Source organism: Saccostrea echinata, unplaced genomic scaffold (genome assembly GCF_033153115.1).
Source record: "Saccostrea echinata isolate AGI-Se365-2 ecotype Australia unplaced genomic scaffold, CSIRO_AGI_Sech_v1 ptg000010l, whole genome shotgun sequence".
In the NCBI taxonomy this organism is placed as follows: Eukaryota; Metazoa; Mollusca; class Bivalvia; order Ostreida; family Ostreidae; genus Saccostrea; species Saccostrea echinata.
In genome coordinates, this window is record NW_026889759.1 from 4,061,761 (window position 1) to 4,086,333 (window position 24,573).

General features: G+C 32.6%; 1 protein-coding gene across 1 annotated transcript in view; it reads left to right on the top strand.

Annotated features, from left to right (window-relative positions):
- Positions 1-24,573, top strand: part of LOC133184198 (otoferlin-like) — a 92,401-nt gene that overhangs the window by 56,966 nt on the left and 10,862 nt on the right. The window contains exons 31-41 of the mRNA XM_061319131.1: positions 3,259-3,409; positions 4,071-4,243; positions 4,761-4,886; positions 5,571-5,705; positions 6,001-6,144; positions 6,826-6,953; positions 11,121-11,291; positions 15,622-15,779; positions 18,333-18,475; positions 19,840-19,928; positions 23,913-24,059. Coding sequence (XP_061175115.1) covers positions 3,259-3,409; positions 4,071-4,243; positions 4,761-4,886; positions 5,571-5,705; positions 6,001-6,144; positions 6,826-6,953; positions 11,121-11,291; positions 15,622-15,779; positions 18,333-18,475; positions 19,840-19,928; positions 23,913-24,059 — 1,565 coding nt within the window. The remainder of the gene's footprint in view (positions 1-3,258; positions 3,410-4,070; positions 4,244-4,760; positions 4,887-5,570; positions 5,706-6,000; positions 6,145-6,825; positions 6,954-11,120; positions 11,292-15,621; positions 15,780-18,332; positions 18,476-19,839; positions 19,929-23,912; positions 24,060-24,573) is intronic.

Here is a 24,573-nt window from a genome sequence, read left to right on the forward strand (position 1 = left end):
AAAACAGGACATTGTACATTTCATACCTGCAACAACAGAGAGTTGGAGCAGGGGATATCTTTTTGAATTTGCATCTATTATTTTGACATTGATTATCCACTTTGTTTTAAATATTTATTATGATTAATGAATAAAAGGATGTAGGTTAAAACTAAGATTAAAGCTCTGTGTAAACCCAGAATATGGTAAAACATACCTCTAATGATGGTTTCTAAAATGATAATCTTTAGAATTTTTTAAGGTTCAGTTTGTGATAGGACAAGTTTTTGATCAACATGAAGATCAAGGTCACAACTTCAAGTAAGGTCATGGTTAAGGGTAGAGGTTATAGTTGAAATAGATTGAATTTAAATTACAGTTTTCTACCACAGATGTTGATCATTGTGCTTCACTCAAACACATCTTGTTTTGTCTAAAAAATGGAGGATTTGTTGTAGATGTATATTCATTGTGATTCTTTTGATTGAAAGCAAGAGCTACTGGAAAAAGTAAATGAATGTGTAAATTATTAAATAAATATGGATATTCTGGATGCTTCTTTTGTTGACTGCTGGATTATGTAAAGCACATATGATACACAGTATCCACGCTGATTTATGTTGCTTTGGTGTATTTTATATGGTATTTACTCTGTCATCTTTATCATTACATTGCAGAAGAAAAAACCTGCGAATCGAAGGGTGCGTAATGACTAATGCTAATATATAGACTGTCAGCTACTGGATCTCCGTACAAACTCTGATATGTGTAGAACTAAACTAACCTTTTTCTGTGTGAAGTAATATCAACTTTTATTATTTACTATATTCTGTTCGAAATTTGTCCGTTGTCTGTCGTTGTCTTTGTTAACTTTTCACAATTTTATCTTCTTCTCCAGAACCACTGGTCCAATTTCAAACAAACTTGGCACAGAATATCCTTGGGTGAAGGGGATTCAAGTTTGTTCAAATGAAGGGCCATGCCCTACTCCAAGGGGAGATAATTACAAATTATTGAAAAAAATAAATGGCATCTTTTAAGAATCTTCTTCTCAAGAACCACTGGGCCAGGAAAGATGAAACTCATCCTCAGGTAGTGTAGATTCAGTTTTGTTTAGATCATGACCCCCAGGGATAGGGTGGGGCCACAATGCACAAACAAAGTTTTACATGGGAATATATAGGAAAAATCTTTAAAAATCTTCATCTCAAGAACAAGAAAAGCCATGATTGGTCTTATTTATATGGAAGCAATCTAAGGTGGTGTAGATTCAAGTTTGTCCAAATCATGACCCCCGTGGAGTAGGGTATGGCCACAATGGACGATCAAAGTTTTTCATAGGAGTATATAGGAAAAATCTTTTTGCTCTTTTCCTAGCCACAGTGCTCAGGTGAGCAATGTGGCCCAGGGGCCTCTTCTTTAAGGCTTTTGTCTATAAATAAAATGTTAGTAAAACCCATGTTTTAAATTTAGAACAAGTAAAGGGCATGGTGCCACCTTGCCTGGTGAAAAAAAGAGCTCTTTTAGGGAAGCTTGATGAACTTCCCCATGCCATGGTTATAGTGATTCAAAAGTCACCATTTCTGTTGTTCACCAATTTATGAATAAAATGCTGAATTTTACTTTATAAATACGTACTGTCCTTATTTATTATCAACAGCTACTTGTTTGAAGTCTTGATCATTAATTTGGTGATTATATGAAGATTTACACAGAGATGGATCTTTTTAAAATGCATATTTTATTTTTTTTGTCAGGGTAAAGCATGAGTGTGTAGTAACCAAAAAATAAAGAGGTTGTAATTAACCATGATGATGCAAACTTTCCATGAAAAACTTTTAAAACTGACTCATCTGTATAATTCTATTTTCCAGTCTCTATTTGACAGTAAAGGATAGTGGCATTATTATTGATAAAAGAATATATAATCTTCAGTTGTTCCAAATGCTACTATTCCTTCAGTTTTAATAACTAATTTCACTAAATTATAGTACATAAAATTAGACTTAGATACACTTTTCTTTATACATGTACAGTAAACCATGTTTATATGTGTGCAAGAAATACCATAAGTTTTATGAGTTTCTTCTACTTATACAAATATTTCTCTCAGCAAATAATGTTTTTCAACGTGTCCTTTTGTAGAATCTTATGTTTCATCAGTCATGAAAATTAATAGTTGCAGATGGATTTACCGACAAATTGCAATAAAAATTGTTGCGACTAATACAGTAAAACATTTATTACATGTACAAACATGCTTATAATGAATTCAGGCTTATAGCGAAGTGATTTTCATTCCCTGTAGTTTTAAAACATTTTATGAACTTAACGAATATAATGAACTACATATATAATGAATCAAAATCATTCATCCCTGACACTTCGCTATGTTCTAGTGTAGTTGGTTTACACCATTATTTTTTTCATCACGATAAATGATGTTGCCCTGATTACTTTAATGCATAACAGTCGTCTTTGATTTTTTTTTCTCAAAAATGCTAGCTATTCCACCTACAGTTTTTGATTTGATTGCCATAAGTGTTGGTATAGGTTTAAAAAAAAAACATCAAGATTCACAATTCTGCACATGTATATATATTTGTAAAAAAAAAAATTACAAGTGAAGACCAGAGGCCTGTTCAACAGCACTAACATTCGTGAGCGCTCGCCAAAATTCCTTATCCTTCCAACAGAAATGTTTGCGAGTGCTTGCGCACGTTCATTCTGTTGAACAGGCCTCAGTAGTTACATTCTCGTCAGAGACTTCTAATTGGACCTCTTTTAGTTTATGAAGTTCGAATCAGTACTAGATGTTTATACCAATAATTTAAATAAAATCTGCAACACCTATATGAATTTCATGTTCTTTTTCTGCTGTCGTTTCATGTTTTCTACAATCTCCGAGCTAGTTGTGTGATTATTATTTCTTCTTAATCTTTCACTGTTGTGGGCTTCTTCTTTTCATAAAGCTGCTCACATACATTAAAAATTAAGTATTTCATTTTTATTTCAAAATTTCACAAGATGTTTATATAGCTTAGTTTACATGATCTTTCTGTAGTAGATGAAATATAATAATGAGTGCAGTGCTTTTATTTGAATGTCAGAGACATATGCATTTAGATAGTGTTCTGATCATCACTTCATATCAGTAAATCATGAAATGTTTCGATATTTGTCTTGACATACAGGAGTTTTAGTCATTTATTTTAGTTTTTTCCATAGCATTTCTAATTCTGTACTCTGGATTGATCCACAAATTGTTTCATTCTCAAGGAACATGAAAGAAACAGGGAAGATAACTTTGACAACCTGGACATCTACAACCGGATCGAAAATCACTCCTCGGAACCTCGATCTGGCACTCCGTACGGAGCTATCAGTGGAGGGAACGTTGGCGGTAATATGACACAAAATCAAACAGATGGTAAGGAGATATAAATGATGAATTATACAAAACAGAAAAGCACAATTCATTGCATATTGTAAATAGAGTATGCATTATTTTTTTAAGGTCCTGTATATGTACTTTTTTTCCACAGGGTCAAAATTTGGCGGAATCAAAAAATTCCTTTTCAATCTGCAGGTGGAAAATTATTTCTTAAATTGCAACTATATGCCTTAAATGTACTTTAAGTACACTGGGACAAATTTCCGCAGAAAATTTGTGACAATGTACACAGCGTACTAAATCAATACCACGCGGAAAAAAGTACTTCTACAGTATTCAAATGTTATTGCAATGTGGGTTATATAATAAAGGGTACAACCATTTACAGTAATTTTTATTTTTAGTGAATGTGGAGTATTTCAAAACCTTTTCTATACATGTTAGGTCTGAGGGCCAGTGAAGGTTATTTCCATCTTTCAAATGTCTAGCAGTGTCACAAAACTTATTGATTATTCAAGCAATTACCCCAATCATTCTTACCCTTATTTAAATAAAAAAAAAGGAGGTGGTACCATCATTTTCCTTGCACTGAATTGAAAAATGTCCAGTCATATTTAGATACAGCAAAAAACAAGTACCATTAGTAAAAAGGAAACTATTGTTGTGTTTGATCCAGCTGTAATTTCAAACTCTGCAGATGATCCTGACTACAACCCCAAAGAAGCCAAGAAACTCGAAAAACAAATGGAGAAACAAGATGAGCAGAAGAAGACATTCCGAGGGGCAGCAAAAGCGGTCAGTCTGGCCAACAAACTATCCCCAAAGGCTCAGAGGAAGAAGTCAAATACACCAGCAGTAGCACAGCTAAAGGTATACTGACTGGCTAGAAGTTAGACATTGTGGTGTAGCTAATGCATGTAATAGAAAATTGACTGGCTCTTTGGTCAGCTCCAATTTGGTTTCCCTGATTCTAACTGTTCTGCAATATTATATACAAGGAATGTTACTGTGATGGCTTGAAGAAAAAAAATCCATGGATACATACAGTAAAGCCTCTTTAGTCTTGATATATTTTTTAATGAAATATGATGTGTAAATATCTCTATCTTGTTCTTTATTTGCAAAATAATTTTTTTTCCCAACTTTTGATTATTCACATTGTTATAAGACAGGATGAAAAAAATTACTAAATAAACTCTTTTGAAAGTATTTGGATTAATTAGTTCCTACTCAATTCTACATTTTGGAAATTTAAAGACCAAAGAGCCATATGAAACTTATTGAAATAGTCATATTAGTATAACAGATCTGTATAGCTGTTTTTGGTTGTTGGTGTTGTGTTGTTGCATGCTATAACTGTTGTTTGTGTGACTTATTTGTGTGACAGAACATCAAGTCGGGACTCGGTCTGTTAAATTCAGCTTTTGATATGTCGGAGGAAGAAGCTGAATCAGACAAAAAGAAAAAGAAACAAACCTCCAGGAAGTTCAGAAAACTTGAGTCTGAGCTCAAGGTAGGAGGCATGGCCATGTTTGTTTGCTGTTATTATAGTGTTAACACCAAAGTAGCATGTTTTTGTATTCCATATTATGGCAGAATTTAAGGAAATGATTTATAATTATTTACATAGAATGAAGAGTTTGTATGTTTGAGATAGTTTAGGAATGTATTCTCAGAATAAAATTGTACTATTTATGAATTTTAAAGCATTTTTCACCTTGCATGTTGAATTAATGCCAGTATGGCAGTGCATTGAAGAGGACTTTTTATTTATTTATTTTTTTTTTACAGGACACTTAAAACAAATCTAAATTCTCTTAAACAAAATTATGTAAAGAGGGAGTGGGACCTGAATTAAAAGACATATTTTACATATGATCAGGAATTGAAGTTTTAGATTTTTGCTCAATGTCCACATTATTGAAGACATTTTTTAGATGTTTAATATATCTCAGTCATTTCAATTCTCTGAAATCACTGCATACACTATATTAGTGCTGCTAATTGTGTTTAAAACAAATTTATCCATCAAACATATCTTTAAGTCAGTTCAAAGTTGCCTCTCATTCTATAGTACTTTCAGAACTCTTTAAAAAAAGAGATAAAAATGTGCTTTAATTGAACTGTTTTCTGTTTTTAAGGCTATATGTGTTATAATTTGTTGAATGAATACTTATGACAGATATTGTCATTTTAGGTATACCCCAATGAACTGGAGGGTCAGACTGAATTTGATGGATTTAAGGACTGGCTTCACACTTTTGAATTATACAGAGGGAAGAAGTCTGCTACAGAGGACACGGATGAAAGTCGTATTGTTGGAAAGTTCAAGGTCAGTGGACTAAATCATACTTACCAATGTAATTGTGAGAAGTTATACCAAATATACCAAACCAAAAATATCATAAATAAAGGAGAGATCATGAAGCTTTTTTTTTAAAAGTATAGAACATACAATTTATATTTTGCATCAAAGGCTTTAGTTATGTATGCGTATAACAGAAAATGTATCTGTAACATATTAAACATCATCTAGATCTGTTTCATAAATTCAGCAATTGTCTTCATTTCTTAGTAGCAATAGGCATTATGTATTATATGTTTGAGAAAATATGTTGGTATTTTAGGGATCCTTGAAAATCTACAAGATTCCCCTGCCTGATGATATTGAGGACACCACAATAACTGGAGGAGACCCCACCTGTGGCCTCTTTCAGGGACTACCCAGCAATGATCCAATCAAAGTCCTGGTCAGAATCTACATTGTTAAGGTAAGCTTTTGGGAACTACAAGGCCAGAATGTGTACTCTGATATAAGCAACTTATTTTAAGAAAGTCCTTTTATAGTTCCTTATACCAAGATTCTCTTTGTAAGAAAGAGTTATGAGGGATTGGGAAAAGATATAATGTCCATATAACAGAGCTCTCTTATATCCAATATCTTCATAACTGAGTTTTACTGTACTCTGAAATATGCTATAAATTTCTGTTTTGGATTTAGGCTTGTATCAAACAAAAAAAAAATTAAAAAAAAAAAAAAACGTCAAGTGTCAGAAATTTTATGATCTGTTTCAAGATTATTTTTTTGTTCATTGAATATATCAGCTTGTGGTTCAGTGCAGTATTTTAGCTAGAGTTGTCTTTCTTTGAATAGAAAACCCATGCCCTCTTTCTTGCACAAAATAATCTATTTTATAGGAATAAATGGAATTTGAGTGTTATATAGCTTATTTTTTATTATCTATCAAGTATGATAGCCTTATTTTTTTTCTAGCCATAATTCCATAGTTGTGTGATAATTAGCAGTTTTCGGTTGCTAAAGTTTTGTACATCTGCTGCAACTTGAGAATAAAGAGTTAAAATTTGATCTTCAAATTATCCGTTCAGATTATCAAGTGTTAGTTTCATGGATTTACACAGTATCAAACAGGCAATATATATTCTGGTTGTAGGCAAACGATTTGCATCCAGCAGATTTGAATGGGAAGGCTGACCCCTACATGGTGATACGATTGGGAAGCACCACCATCAACGATAAAGAGAACTATGTCTCCAAACAACTCAACCCAGTGTTTGGGAAGTAAGTTGTTTGTTTAAGATTACTACCAGTGTGTTTATGTGTATTGTTGTTTGTTTTTTTCTTTCTTTTTCCAGAAAAAAATGTCATTACGAGTTGAATATTTTTCTTTGGGATAAAGAAAATTTTAGGTCATGAACTTTAATGAAATGTATGGATATATAGAATCCTTTAATTAACGTTCAGTCTTAATTAGAAAAGATATCTTCCCTTGAAAATCTGTAAAAAAAAAAAATAATAATAATAATAAGAGTAATAATTTCTCTTCAATTTGCATGGTGATCTCTGAATTATAATACATCAAATTATAAATAATATTTAATGAATCTCTTTACCAATTGCTTTTTTTTTTCAAGTTTTAATTTATTTTTTAGTTATGAAAATGGTACATTGCCTATAGGCTTCTATGTTAGATTTATTGGTTCATATCCATCTATTTTGAAATAATTTTGAAAAAAAAAATCTTACAGTACTCTGAACTACAGAATATTCAATATTTTCCTTGAGATGACTTGTATTCGGAATTTAAGATAATTTTGGGCTATTTATGCATCAGATACCTAATTGTGAATATTTGAAAATATAATATATATTTAAAGATTTTGAAACATTAAAAAATCTGTAAATGTACATTGTAATTGCAGTATAAAAATATTTGGCATGATCAGATTTTTTTCTTCATATTCAAAAAAATTAAGTCCATATTTTATGAAAGGTAACTTTCTCTCTCTCTCTCTCTCTCTCTCTCTCTCTCTCTCTCTCTCTCTCTCATGGAATAATTATATGAACAAGTATGGTACATGGATATATTAGACCAGAAGCTAGCTGTCAAATCAGATTAACTTTGGTTCTCACGAAAATGTAGTGGGAAGGTTGGGACACATCTGCAATTAATGAGTGTCCACTCTATATTGAATTAAGTTTGTAAATTGGATTTTAATAGCCAAGTTAAGCCTGATTAAGCCTCCTAATACACAAAATTGCAGCAATATGCCATGCTGAGCTATGCATGGAAGCTTTCGGTAGAATTCCTCTTGTCTATTAGATGAAAACAAGAGTTCCTCTAAGATTTATATATCTACTTCAAAGAAGATAATTCAATTGTTTGAATGGGAAGATTCACTCCTTCAAATAACAGGCTACAATTTGAAAACACTATGTCATGGTTTGAGGGTGGTATATCTGGCTCCATCTTTCCGCTTGATTCGGTTACTTCAGTGACATTATTTACACGTGCCCCTCGTATATTTTTCTAGATATTGACAACACAATAGATATCTGGGTCTGATGCAGTAACATCTCTGATCTTTGTCATAGATAATTCAGGACAGGATGAAATTTCAGGAATCATAATCAATTATAAATTTTAAAAGCAAGAGAGTTATGTTAATTTTAAACTGATGCTCATTTGTCAATTTCATTGATTAAACGAAAACTATGCATTATTTTGATGGAAGAAAAAGAACATGAAAAAAATCTGTTCCAAAATATTTCTTGTTCTAGATTTAGATATATTTTTACTGGAAGGGAAAAATTGTTATTTATAAAAACAGATCTGACAAATTTGATTGACTTGCCGAAATGAAATGAACATGAAAAGCAGGGAATATTTAAGGATCCTAGTCCAATTATTAAGCAGAGAACGGCACTTGATGTGTTCTTATCAGTGGGGGACCTACGTACTAGCAGCGTCAATGCTATACCAGTAATTATTTTAACCTCAACATCCCAGAATTTCTTTCAGACACATGGAAAAAATATTACAGTGCAGATCGAATTATTCGAAAATAAAAAAAAATATTTTTTTTTTACCTTGAATGAATGCATGTTTTTTTTTGCTTTTATAGTAATTTATGTTTTTTATTAAGATTTCTTCATTCCTTAGTTTAGATTAAAAACACACACACACACAAAAGCAAACAAAAATAAAAACACATACACAAACCTTAAAATTCATTGACATTTTATAATTATGGCAATTTATTAAATAATTTTTTTAAAGTATGAGATTTTTTGTGTACAGTGCATTGAGGTTTTCTTTCAATTCAATTATCATGAAGAATAACTTTATCTATTTGAATAAGTTTTATGAATTTGTAGTGGTAAAAAATATTGTTTATCTTATTTTGTTATATTATCTTTTATTGTAAATTATTAACCAGTAATGTAATAAAAATCATAGGAAATCTATTTAGTATATATTGAAAAAAAAAAAGAATTATATCTGTATATTTACATGTATTTAATGATTTGTAATCATAGAAAAGACCATTTTTGCTTTGGTTTCATGCAATCTCCTCTTAAAATAATTAAAATAATTTCTGTATTAATTTTGAGAAAGGAAAATTATATGTAAATAAAGAAGTACTTGAGACACTAGATTATACAAGTACTCATTTTCCTTGAAAAAAAAAAGAAGGATTCCTTTGAAATGATTAGCATAATTTGCTCAAGATAAAAATGACTGAACATGTTTTCTTACGCAGAGTGTAAAAATGTTAGTCTGAAAACTCTTAGGAGATTTTAACAAAGGTTTCCACTTCAGGGGGATTATGGAAAGTTTACGAACTTGATATTCTTCAGCCATCTTGTATCTGTGGTCCATTCTAGATGACAATTTCATTTGTAATGTTCACCCTGAAATTTATATGTACATTTACCAAAGGTTGGTTCAGTTTCACATATCGTATGATGTGTATATTGCGTGTTGTACGACAGGTGTATGATCATTTTATATCCGTCCAATCATTTATATGTGACCACTTTCCTGACCCTAGATTCTTACATGACCAATATTTTGCATTTCTTTCTACTTCAGTAAAAAAACATCATTCATTTTTAGCCAATTTTTTGAAGACGCTACCAAAATTGCTATATCAAGTTTCTGTCTTGAATTTCGTATCTTGAATAGATTAAAAGTACGGAAGACATATTCCTTTGCTGCAGTGTTAACCTTTTCTTTCTTTTTGTATTTTCTCCTGAATGGGCAGAGGTGACCCCTACATTTTTTTAATTTAATGGAAAATTGCGTCAAAGAGTCTTCGATCAGATTTCATTGTGTTTGTATATTCCACTGTCTTCACTTCATTAACGGGCAGATGAGTGTTCATTGTTTTGGAAGGTTTTGTGGTGAAGGCTCAGCAAGTCTGCATCTATACATTTTTTTTCTTTTGCTTTAAAAAATAAGACTGAATGGTGTCGAAATATCAGAGACAATCTTTTTCCACCCCATTTGTCTGCATTTTCGAAACATTCAGATTTTGGGAGGGAAGTAGGTTTACAATACCCACAAACTTCAAAACCATTTGATTGCCTTAAGGTTCAACTTGGCAGTTATTAAGCAGTGAAAAAAATGGAATTAAACTATCAAAATATCAGTTTTCAGATCCGACAATTAAGCCTCCTGTAGTGATCTATGGAAATCTATTTTTTTAATGTCTCAATAAATTTTAATATAATTTTATTTCTTTTTAATGATAATTTACGGTAATGGATACCGATGATATCGATTATCTGAGGCTGAATTCTCATGTTTATATATAAATTTGATATCAAGGATGTAAATTTTTTTTTTTCAAGTGTCAGTTTGGATAAATTTTTAATTCTTGTTTTAACAAAAAAATTGTCATTTCATTCTTTACTTTTTTTTCTGCGAAATTTCTTGTCTCCTTTTTACCATGCCACACATATAACATAGCAAGTTGTGCTGTTGTTTAACTAACGCTACGGTGTGATAATTAAAATAATTTTTTTTTTCAATCTCCAAAGTAAAAGTCACAAATGCTGCTCACTGCTATTGTTTCCTTTTTAGATTTCAAATATTTTGTTACAGTTTCATTAATACCTTCTGATAAGTCAAAGTTTCTTCTCAGTCCTATAGAGTTCATATAATATCTAAGTTTGACTGTATATAACTTAAAAAGTTTATTTGTATTCATTCATTTCCTCTCCAATTTTATATACATGTCAAAGTTGATAACAAATAAATGAATAATCAATCACAAAATAATGATCACCCAAAAATGAGACATGGCCGGGCCTGGTGGTGTTTTAAGAAGCAGCCTTCAAGGTTGACTCAAGTGGAATAAAAAAATCCTCTATTTACAGTTGTCATATTTTAAATTAAGCAGCTGAAAATTTTTTTTAAAACAATATGAATTTTTTTTGCAGATGCTTTGAAATTGAGAGTACCTTTCCGATGGAGTCCTTTCTTACTGTGCAGATTTACGACTGGGATCTGGTGGGAATGGATGACCTCATCGGAGAGACCAAGATTGACCTTGAGAATCGCTACTACAGCCGTCACCGCGCCATTTGTGGGATCTCTGCTAAATATGACCAGTAAGTCTATAGCTATAATACTGGGAAATCGCTGATTTTCATGAACATTTGATTTTCGTCACGGTATGAAGAGATCCTCAAATTCATGTCCTCCTCAAAATGTAAAATTTCAAACATAAAACAATTGAACACTTCAACCATGAAATCAAATCCCAACCAGCTAATTTTTTTCCCCTCAAACAATGAAAATTTGACCCGACGAAAATGATTGTACAATATGACTTGTGTCTTTCTTGTTTATTTACTTCAATGCTCTCTGTGTACTTGTGGCAAGTATATTTTGGCATGTGTGACACAGTACAGTATAATTTTTCCAAAATGGATATCAACGATTCCCTGAAAAGTTGTCAAAAAGACAGGAAAATATTTGAGATAGTATATACATGGCTTGCTGTTAATTTTTTCTTTTTGGTCACAAAGTTTGAATCTTCAAAGTCAACATGTTAGGAGTTCAAATTCTACAGACACATGTTTATATCATTTAAAAACAATTGATGAAGCAAGGGGTTTGCAAGTCAAATAGCACATTCAACATAAATATAAATACATGCACATCCAATTTGATATTTATTTTAAAGATTGTTGAATTTTTTTTTATACAAACATTCATGTCCTCCATCCAATGTTTGGCTCTTTTTTTTTTTTTTTTTAAATGAGACAGTGAAGGTTTATCCAGATTTATATTTTCAATTTATGCTATACTGGGTTTAAAAGCAAGTTAAACATGTATGTTCTCTCTTGTTTTACTATAAGCTACTATAGGCAAATAATCATAAAATTTTGGCATGTTTCCTTTTCTCAACTATGCCCACACTAGTCTTTTAGAAAAAGTAGGAGAGATGACATTACGGCTTCTAGAATGTGTAGTCCAGTTATTCACTTTACCCAAGTCTAGATACATGTACCATATTTTCATTGGCATGTTTGATGCAAGTACAGTTAAACATGCTTATAGCAAAATGTCAGGGACAAACAATTTCAATTTGTTATAAATCTAATTTGTTACATTTAATATGTACAGGGAATGAAAATCACTTCACTATAAGAGTGAATTCATTATAAGCAGGTCTGTCGCAACTGTGTTTTACTGTACTATATTGCGTTCTAGCTTATCTATACTACTATATTAAAATAATAGACTCGAATTTTTGGCCTTTAATACCGATAAATCGGAAGAGTACCGTCTTTTATTTAATATATTTTAAACATCATTGGTACTTGAAGATTACCAATTTGTTTTTATTTTTTCTCAATTAAGCTTCGCTATTTAATAATCAACGAAAATGCCTCAAAAAATTCCGGAAATCATCTGGATTTTTTGGATTTTACAATCTTGCGCTTGCGCATTACATTCACGCTAAATCACGGTGCATTCGGCTCACCTCGGCTGACTACGGTACCCTACATCATTTGATGTAATCGGCCGAGGTGTGCCGAGTGATCACGGTGTTCAAATCAATCTCCCTTGCAGAATTGTCGTTCATTTCTCTCTTATACACGAATGTATGAGCCGTTGGTCGAGAGTGTGTTCAAATCAGAGAAGCCAAAAGTATATACTAAGTAGATATATATTTGTTATTGTATAATTTCTCTAATAAGAAATCATTAATGTATATGAACAGAATATATAGCAAATTTCCAATGAAAATTTACACTTATTTGTTATAGGCGTCGGAACCGGGGGGGGGGGGGGGGGGGGGGCGGGGGGGGCTAGGGGGGCTTAGCCCCCCTTTTTTTTGCAAAGATAGGCATAATATAGGCATTGAAAACTGGGGCTTACCTTTTTTCGTTGGTTTGCCCCCCCCCCCCCCCCCCACTTTCAAATAGCCACCCCACTTTCAATTTGCTTCTGACGTCTATATGTTTGTATTATCGTAATCGTTTCTGATTTTATATCCATACAAATGTGATATTGTGGCCACGTGGGTAATCATTCGCCATCTCGGAGACACATTTATTATATGTTATTTATATCTCTGACCATCTCAACGGAGGCAAAAAGCTCATGATCGTAGGAGCAACATTAATGTAACTACCCAATTTATTTTATCCCTCCTTTCTTTTATGCTTTTTTGAGGGGAACTGAAGGGGGGGGTGTGTTACAACTCCAGTTAGAATCACATCTTAGTGAAGTAGGCATTCTTTTTCCGCCAAAAATTACAATAACTACTATATAAAAATTATAGACTCGAATTTTTGGCCTTTAATACCGATAAATCGGAAGAATACTGTCTTTTGTTTTATGTATTTTAAACATCATTGGTACTTGAAGATTACCAATTTGTTTTTATTTTTTCTCAATTAAGCTTCTACTTTTATTACTTTTTCTATGTACCAATTCAAGGATATTACATTAATTTTTATCAAAACAGACAGTCTTTTACAGATTATATACCTGTCTATTACCTGTGTATATATAAAGTATATGTATTAGCAGTTCTTAACTCTTTTATTGTTGAGGTCATATTTTGAAAAAGTTGAGACCTGCAGTGTTAAAATTGTTACAAAAATTTTTACACCTTTACTTTAATAACTGATTGTGTAAAAATACCAGCTTAGCACAATTCTTCATTTTCATTACTTTGCTTGATATGTATCAGCAGTGTGCTCAACTCTTTGCTGTTGTCATATTTTCAATGAACATCGATCCATAATTTCTTTTATCAAATTTGTTTGGAAAGGTGAAATTTATGTAAGCTCCGGCGTGATTCGAACTCAGGACTTGATTTATAGCTAACTGGTGGTCAAACCCATTCTGCGCTACGCCGTTACGCAACAATTTTAAAAAAACAAAAACAAAAACAAAACAAAACAAACACAAAAAAAAAACAGAATTATATTAACATCCATTGTTTATTTCAAAAATACCTTACAATATGAATGTGTCGATGTATCTATTTTGTAAATGTCCGATATGCACATGGATGCATTCATAACAATGTCAACCCGTGCACACACGGGTCAAAATCTAGTATGCTTTAATGTAAAATGTTTTCAAAGATGGACAAATAAAAGTATATTCTCTCTTGGAATTTATTTATTTCAAAAGCGAATAATAGGCCATTTTGTTTCACTGAAAAGAAGTTTATTTACAGATGCATAAAAAGGCATCTATTTGATACATGATGGTGTGTTATTTTAGAATTGCCTTCATTTAAAATTCCCCCAAAATTAATAATAAAAATTCATGACATGTGTGGTTTTCAAATAAGAACAGGTTTAACTGGAAAGATAAAGCATTTGTAGCACATTTTGTGATTCATAGGGACCCTAGCATAATGTTTGGACAAGATCTAGAGGTTGATGATGAAATTATTTAGAACAGTGCATTTGCAAGAATCATTGTTATCTAATTCACTTGGGCTCAATTTGACAAGATTAAATTTATTACAATTTGTTATTTGAGTAAAAAGAAATCGAGTCTTTGTTGCCTTAATGTATTTTTGTGGAATGGAAATATGGTTCCTTGCATGCTAAGTCGACAAGTCATTTGGACTTGGCTGGTTCTATGACATTATGAGTAAGCTATTTCTTAACATCAGCTGAAGGCTTCATTTATCAAAGGCAAGCACAAGCTTAAGCAGGAAGGAGGCTCGTCAGAGACACAGTTACGGAATCACGTAGCTTTCTTTAGTCTTTTTAAACTGTGAGGTAATTGAATGATTGAACACTGGTATTATCATAGAAATTACACCAAATGACAGATATTCATCTCTTCTGACATATTGGTGGCATCCTTTTTCTCTTCATGATAACGAGTTGTTGTGTAATCAGTTTCCATAACGTACCCATTCTCCTCTCCTAATCTTCATAGATTTATGATGTCATTGTCAACTATTGGCATAATTTTATCCAATTAATATTGCTGCTACCACATCTAAAATTGGATTAGCCCGTGTTTGAAAAATGAACTTGAAAAGTGATCAATTCAAGACACAATTGGTGTTTAGCATGAAATTTAAACAAAACTGATAATGAATTAAATTTAAAAAAAAAAAATCGTTGTTGATTTTTTTCTTGGTAGTAAATTTGTAATCTATATTTTCATCAAAATAAGTGAAAATGATAAATACTGTCAGCATTTTTTGTTCTTTTTCCTTAATATAAATGTATTTTTTCCCCATTTCCTCATTGTATATACAAATCAAATACATGAAAATACATGTTTGATATGTTGTAAATAGGCCTGCTTTTACCAAAATTTACAGGTTTGGCACCTTAAAATTTTTCAAAGATATATTTTTAATTGAAGAGGTCCCACAAACCAGTGGTCACATAAATTCAACATTTCTTCCATCAGTTGTGTAATTTTACCATGATTTTTATTTAGTGTTGGATACAATGCTTGGAGGGATCCCATGAAACCTACACAGATACTGGCCAAACTATGCAAGGACGGAAAAGTGGATGGACCGCATTACCAGCCAGGGAAGGTCCGAGTTGGTAACCGGATATTTACCGGTACCATAGACCATACAGATGATCAAGGTAAGGACAGGTGATTATAGGTCAAATTATGGAGCCTAAAGGAGGAATGCAGTAGAATGTCCTAGTTTAATATATTGATGGGGAAATGCACTTTTAAAGATATCCCCCCCCCCTACAGCCAGACATTTTTATTGTGAAGAGGAGTACACAAGGCCTTGTAATTTAGTGAGACAAGGTGTGGTGGTAAACCACAATATGATAAAAATCATGTACATTAAGTGTAATATTTCAATGTGTGGTGTATCCCAAATCTTGAACTATTAAAATAGAATAGGAAAATATAAATGACTACTGTGGATTTTGTACACATTTAATGGATATACTAATGGAAAATGTTCAGATTTAAAATTATAACTATATTTAGCCTACCCCCCCCCCTTCCTCCCCCCTCCAGATAAAATCCATTATATGTGACATAGAATCTTTCTGTAATCACACATTTGGATATTAGAAATATATACATTGGATCAGATTTTGAGGATGTTGGTAGCCCTCTATGGTTTTGGCTAATTACAATGAGGGTAGATGTTTCAGGTACAACAGTAACCATATGTTTCTTGTTTTGACACTGATGTATGTAATTCATTGTAAATGTGTTGGGTAGGTGCTCAACCATCCGTTTTGAATACTTGATGAGAAAATGAAAGGAGGGAAATTGACAAGGAAGTCCCAATAATTACAGATTTCAGAGAATACCTTCAAGGATCACTGTAAAGTCGCCAAAATATCGTCACCCCGGAGATAGAATTTGAAAGATTTTGATCAAACTTGCTGCTCCATTGTGTGAATTTTCTTTGTTATATCACATTTCAGGACATTAATAGAACAGTTACATAATGGGTCTTATTACTTTACATTTATATATTATTTAAAAAACACTTTTAAAGAAGCTTTTTTGATAAAAATTAAAATGCATTGGAAGAATTATAAGCAATATTCTTGTTTAACATGGATGAACTCGATTGCATCCATTTACGCCTCACAGATGGTCTCAATCTATGAATAAAGCTATCATTGAAGATGAAACAAAATTATGACAATTTTTTATTTTTATTATTTTTAAAATTTTACAGAGCCATCACTTGCAAAATAAGATTATGCATCATTTTTTGTGGGGTTGACAAATTGTTGACCTTGTAAATTTGTTTTATCTTTTGAATTATCCCTGCAACTTTGCCCATATTCAACTGATGTTCCTGCAATATTACCTTTGTTCAACTAAATCAGTAACAATGGGTGCCTTCCACTGCTTGTTTATATTGACTGTGGTGTAGTTGCTCTCACATCTGTTGCAGAATAATCAGACAACTTTACCAGCAACATACTGCAAGTTTAAATAGTGAGCCTTTTTGATCCATGTTTGTCTTTTGTCTCTTTTTCACTGCGTATCTGTTAATCTCTTGATAATTATGACTTCAATAGAACCAACTGCACATTTTCTACTCAACACAAAGCAACTTCAATGGAAAGATACACAAAATCATTCATGAATTGGATACCTCCTTTTACAAGGGAGAGCTTCTAGGAAATTGTGGAAAAGGATGGGCTTAAATTTTCAAGAAATCTTTTACCAGAAGCAATAGGGCTATGTATTTAATTACATGACTGATATTTATTAAGGTTATTGATAAGGCAGGTTTATCCAGAGAAAAATTGGGTTATTTTCACTTATAAATCAATTAGAGTAACCTGCCCTTGGTAAAAATATTTGTATGTCAAAGTCAGGGGTCATGAGGTTGGTAACCATGGCAATTTACAAAAGCGATAGAGCCAAGCAAAATATATGCAAAATATCAAATCCATACCTCTTACAGTTCTCAAGGTATAAGGTAGTTCAGATAAGTAATATTAATGAACTAGCCACTTACTGATAGTTTGATCCCAAATTTGTGTGGAAGTGATCACTCCTAGGAGTTGTAACCCCCCCCCCCCCCCCAAAAAAAAAAAAAGGGAGAGGGATACATTATTGCAGCTACTTCAGATGTTGCATCTGACCTACATTTTCTGAATGAGTGAACAGGTTAAAAGTTTTTGAAGCAAGTCCATTCCTCAGCTGTTCCTACATGTTAGTTACTGTAAGGCCTATGGTGCCTTAACTTATATAGATGATGCATCTAGGATGCTTACTACCATGATGCATCTGACCTACATTTCCAGATGGGTGACAAAGTTTAAGCTTTTGAACAAGTTCATTGTATTGTAAAAGCCTACTTGGATGAAACTTGCATGAATTCTGACCTACCTGGATTATCTGACTTACATTTTCCAGGTGATGGAAATAGTTTAAGATTTGGAGCAGTACATTTCAAAGAACTATGAATCCTAAAAAAAACAAACTTGCATGTGTGTTGCATCTTGGTATGCACACTACAAAATTCATTTAATTTGAAACTTTGCCGTCACTTATAGATACTATTTATTAAGGTGAGCTTCGTAATCTTTGATTATGTTTTGACAAACTGATCCTTGACAGGATTGATATACTTTTTTAGTATGAAAATGCTATTAGTACGAAAATGCTATTTTCTGATTTTCTTGAGGTGTATTTTACAGAGAGTCGTAAAAACCATGAGGAACAATTGGCTTTGTCGGTTCTTAGACGGTGGGAAGAAATACCGAAAGTCGGCTGTAAACTAGTACCAGAACATGTTGAGACCCGACCACTCTTCAACCCAGAAAAACCAGGCATAGAGCAGGTGATTTCTCTATACTACCTGATCTTTCTTTATTGCAAATGATGTTTCTTAATCCCAGAAAAACTGGAGAGAGAAGATAAAGTGTGTCCACTCAAAATCTTTCAAATTTAAAAAAAAAAAAGTAATTTCTTAAATTATATATAGAAATAAATTTAGGATAGATGAGGTCTCTGGACACCAATGCATTTTGTTCATTGAAGCCTTTTGTTTTCTCTTGGACCTGTGCACTGTAATGTTGCAGCAACATTTGGAAAGGAGTACATGATAAGTTTTGTGCAAAAATGATTTTTTTAGATGTACCTTTATTACAATCATTACGTAACTATTCTTCTGTGGTTGTATGGAATTAGATAGGAAGCCGCTACCAGTGTCCTTAGGTGTGAACAGGGTTCACTGTTTAGAGTCTGATAATTGATTTTACACTCTCAGGTTTTGTTAGGTAATAGTTTTCCTGTTCTTCCTCAATGTTTAACTCTTCGTACTTACAGATATTCATTTGAACTTCAGTATCTCGAACATCAATATCTCGAATACCATGGTATATATGTTAAAATGAGTTGGAGGCCCTAGCCATTTTTCTTTATGTATTTTAACTTTGATATGTCAATTCCTCACATATCTCATGATCCCTGGGTTCAAGATAATAGGGTTTGACTGTATATGATAAATCATGATATTTAACATTTCTTACAAGCTTCCTGAAATCAGAGCTCACTTTATTTAGTATCAAAGTCAATATAAAAAAAGGTATACTTGCTCTTTGTTCAGAACTTGAAATGTTCATTTAAGTTATTCTTAAAATTTGCAAAAAGAACAAACTCAAGTGACATATTTCTAAAATGCATAAATTCCAGCACAAGGCTACATTATATATTTATCATCTTTATATGGCCACAGAGGATAATACTAAATAATTTCCTATGTAGTGGATACATCCAAAAAAAAAAGATCATCTTTTCAATTTTAGCTTAATTTGTCATTTGTTTTGAATGTAAAATTTAAGTGATGGTAAAGCAGCATTGCCATATACAGTGAAAACTGTCTAATCTGACATGCTCTGGGAGATAAATTTTGTGTCAGAATAGACAGGGTGCCAGACTACACAGTGTTAAGAACATGGAAAATAGTAAAATAGGGATTAAAATAAAGGTCGGAATTCACAGTGAAACAGATTGCAAATGTGTCGAAACGGACAGTTTTTACTTTATAAGTTTTGTCTGCCTCATAAAGCGTTGTGTTTGAGGCTTGTTGGTTTGAATATGCGGTAATCCTACATCTTGCCTTCACATTTCCATTAAAGTGTTACTATGAGAAATGAGGTTTTCTTGTTCATACAACAGTAAAGATTTCTTTTTTATTTTTAGGGTAAATTAGAAATGTGGGTTGATATGTTCCCTATGGACATGCCAGCTCCCCCACCCCCAGTGGACATCAGTCCCAGGAGGCCAAAGAGGTTTGTATTGTAAACTAAATATTTTAAGCATTCATTGTGTCTGTGTGTTTACTGAAGAAGAAAGTATAGGTCCAGATAATAATGCTAGATATACTGTATACAGGGAAATTTTTGCCCCCCCCCCCTTTATTTTTGCCCCTTTTGCCCTTGTAGGTAGTAAGCTAATTTAACAAAGACCGAGATATTTATTTTTTAACTCAGCTATGTAAGGGCAAATTTAAAATAGGGCAAAAATAACTTTGTGCAAAAATAACTCTGTATACATTACAGTAGTCCATATTTAATTCCTTGATGTCTGATTTGTAGGATCTTTATTGTGGTACATGTACTGTGAATCAACTATATCTCAAGTGACTGCATATTTATGAGACAATATAAATTGCATTTATTCATGCAATTTGATTTTTGCATATACTCTAGACAATAAGTAATTTCCCAGCAGGCACACAACATTGAAAAAAACTTTGAATCAACGTTGATTATATATGTTGATTCAACGTTTAGTTTATGTAAGATTTTGAAAATTGAGTTCAACGTTGAAATCTTAACGTTGATTCAATGTTGAAAATCAATGTTGATTAGACATTGAATAAAAGTTAATTCAACATTGTTGTTTTTTTTCGGGGGTGGGGATAACTTATTTAAAATTATATTTTTTTATTAACTAAGATGCCTTCATAATTATATAAAGGAAAACATATATAAACCTATATTGTTAACATTTAATTAACTTCCTATCAATAGATCAGTTGCAATAAATTTCACAAAAATACATTTTATAAATTACATGTAATCAGTACAAAACCCAAACATTTTACAAATGTTTTCTATCTTCACGCGTGGTCAAGAAATAGTCCAATACACGAAAACATTCCAAGATAAGATGTAAATCTTATACGGTAACCATTTTGATGCATCAGATGCGCATTAGGACAAATTATGTCTCTTCACTGTTGGCATTAAATCTTGGCGTTAGAGTCCTGGTGTTGGAGTCCTGAGGGTGGTGTTGGTCTTTGTGGGTGGTGTTGGACTCCTGGGGTGCTGTTGATCTCCTGATTAGTGTTCTCTCCTGGATTATGTTGGTCTTCTGAGTGGACAGATTGGTGCAGCGTTTTAGTTGGTTACCCCTACAATGTACAATTTAATATAACAAATATTCGTATAATGAAATATGTTAAAATTGTGTTCAATCTCATAATCTTTTTATTCCAAAATTATCTTTCAGTGAAAATTGACGAAGACTTTAATAAACAATTAATATCTTGCACTTTTTCCAAATTATGAATAATCAATCCAAAGACAAATTTAATTATTAAAAACGAATTATTAAATAAATACATATATGCAAAAATTAGTTAATTTCTTGGCATTGCAAATGATATTTATTAATAAAACTTTAAAATGCAAATTTTTAAAGTGTAATGAGAATGGTTAATGCACTGTATACCATTTGATTTCCATGTGCTAACATTCATCAGTTGCTTAATTTGCTGGAAGCCGTGAGGTGCTGGAATGTACTTCATTAACAAGGTACATCTATATCATTGTTTGGCCGTGAGATTAAATCTATTTCTGCATGATATTTCTTCCATCTCTATATAAGCCATGCCTGCTGTTCACAAAACACAAAATAAAATGAAGTATATTGAAAGTGTAACAGGAAAGTAAAGAAAAAAATTGTTAAAAGTATGTGTTCCATCAAAGCAAAAGATTTACACTTGAATTTCTCAACCCAAACTTGTGCAGCAGTTCAATATCTCATAAAACAATTATTTACAGGTAAAACTCAAATCCAAGACATGAAAAAAAATCATTAAAAGAGGAAATTACTTATAAAATAATGATTTACTCATCAAATAAAAGAAAGGGGGAAAGGGATATACTGGAAAACAGACGGGGAATTCCTGACTGCACCCCCCCCCCCCCCCAGTAAAGCTATACAAAGACAGATTCATAAGAATCTGAAAATAAAATTCAGGGTTCCTTAAGATATTACAAATGTGAAAATGGGATGTAAACGGGACTCGGTGTGCCATGAAAACTGTCCAAAAGCCTTCGATGGAAATGGTAGACTTCCCCTGAATGCTGGTGGTTTCGCCCCGGTTACCTGTTCGCTCTGAGTGGTTTCGCGCCATTTCCCTGTTCGCCCTGAGTGGATTCGCCCCCATTGCTTTTCTTGAAACTTACAGTGTGCTTGGTGTTTATTTAAGCAAAAGTCGTTTGATTAATGAGTGTTTAGATTAATATAATTATTGAGCACTTTAATTAAATTCAGTTATGAGTTGCCAGTCTGATTTTCACGACAGATATAAGATAAGAACTTTTCTTCAAAAAATCACGAACACGGGAAAAAAAAACATAATTCATCTATGTTAAAATATGTAAAATATATGTTTCGTTTAAGCGTTTCAATTTTATTCCAACAATCTCCATCTTTTTTTCAAAGTTTGATATATGTAGATTTACTTCATTAAAAACGTAATCAAATAGGTGTGCCGTGTAGATAGCTTTGCTATCTATACAATAAAAACCACACTCTCTACCATCGGCTCATACATTCACCCCTGTCGTTGGCTCGCGTATATCACAGTGATAAGCACGAGAAATAGTGCGTTTGTTTAAATTCATTATAATTAAATGCCTGCACTAATGTTCCTCTTTTAAGGTAGATATTTACTAAGTATATCTAGAACTATTAGTTAAATTTGAAATAATCTTTTAAATGTCATGTTTTTTATGTTATGTCAAAAATCTTGACGTGAGACCATCGCAGAGATGTCTGAGAGAGAAACGAACGACAACTCTGCAAGGGAGATTGTAAAAACCTTTTCCATAGCACATACGCAAAAAACACAAACATAAACATTGAAGATTTGTCATAGCTAGCTACCAAAATACACACGTGGAAGTACATGTACAGGTAACAGATATAATCGGGGCGAAACCACTCACCGCGAAACCACTCAGAGCGAACATGTAATCGGGGCGAACCCACCCGTTACCCTTCCCCTTTCAACATGTTCAAGTGGCCACCCCCCCCTTTTTTTTTTTTTTTACAGAATCTTTGATCCGTTTATGCTAAATATCCTAACACTTAACATACACAAGATGTAATACTCTCAAACTATGAAGATCAATTAACTAAACTTTACAATGGAATAGCCTTCAATGTGGTCTTCATGCATTCTTTAAAAAAATATTGAACTGAAATTGGCGTCAGTTGGAATTCGAAAACATCCATAATCACGAGCAATTAAGACAGATAACAAATCGAGTTACATGTATATTTTTAAAATCTTAAAACAGTTGTATATATAAAATCTTAAAATTAATCAAAACTTACCAGTAACTGTTATCCTGTCTTTTTGAATATTTTCCGGATGTCCTATTGCGCATGCTCTTAATTCGTACTTTGGCAAATTCGTACTGAATTCACATTAATCGCTGAATTTGTAAAATTCATATATTTACCATTCTTGTTAGTTGTAATAGTTATTAATGATATACAGTAGTGCGACTTTGTCAAGTCCGACCTCGTTATGGTCCGACAATGTTATAGTCCGACATTATTATAATCCGAATTATTTATCAGAGAAAAATAGAATTCCCGCTCGACGAAGATCCGACGTTGAATCAATGTTGGCAATTCAACTCAATTTGAATTCAGTGTTGAATCAACGTTACATCTTCAACGTTGAAAAGTCAACGTTGAATCAATATTGAATCTAGATTTATCAACGTCTAAACCCATTTTCAACTAATATTCAACGTTTAAACAACGTTGTGTGCCTGCTGGGTTATTACCTTCTATCATAAATCATGAGATCTTTATTTTGGTGTTAAATAAAAAGCAAATATATAGTTCTTGCAAATAAAATGTGATTTGTGGGACTATAAAAATAGGGATCAAAAAAAAAAAAATTGAACTAATTTTAATAAAAATAATAGCAGTAGTTAAATGACTGATATATTTTTTTGTTACAGTTATGAGCTGCGATGTATTATTTGGAACACGGATGATGTGGTTTTGGAAGACGATGCCTTCTTTACGGGAGAGAAGATGAGTGATATCTATGTCAAAGGGTGGATTAAGGGTCAGGATGATATGCAGGCCACAGATATACACTACAGGTAATGCAAGACACAAATACACAGTGACGTGTGATAACACTTAGTCATCACCATCCCTGGATATAGTATCCCAAAAATAAGGTTCTGATAGAAACTCCAAGCTTGCTTTCTCTTCAAATAATTTATATTTTATATGATACTAGTATGAAGTGTACACTTTGGCATTTGAATTATAATTGAAAAGCAGGCACGGATGCAGGAATTGAAGTTGGGGGGTGGGCGCAAAAACTAGGCTGGGGGTCTGGGGATCCTGGATTCTAGAGATTTTGTAGGGTAAAAATAAGGTCTACTGAGTAGGCATTTTTAATTTTCTCAATGAAACTATGATTTATGCTTTGACAATTTTAGGGTGGCACTTGCCAGATGCGCCCCCCCCCCCCTTAAATCCGCCACTGGAAAGTGTTGAGTACTCAGTGATATTATATTTTCATCCCATCATTTCAGTCTTCCACCTGCCACAAAGTTTCAATGGTTTTCCTCCATAGGGAAATATATGCCTCAAAGAAAAATAATT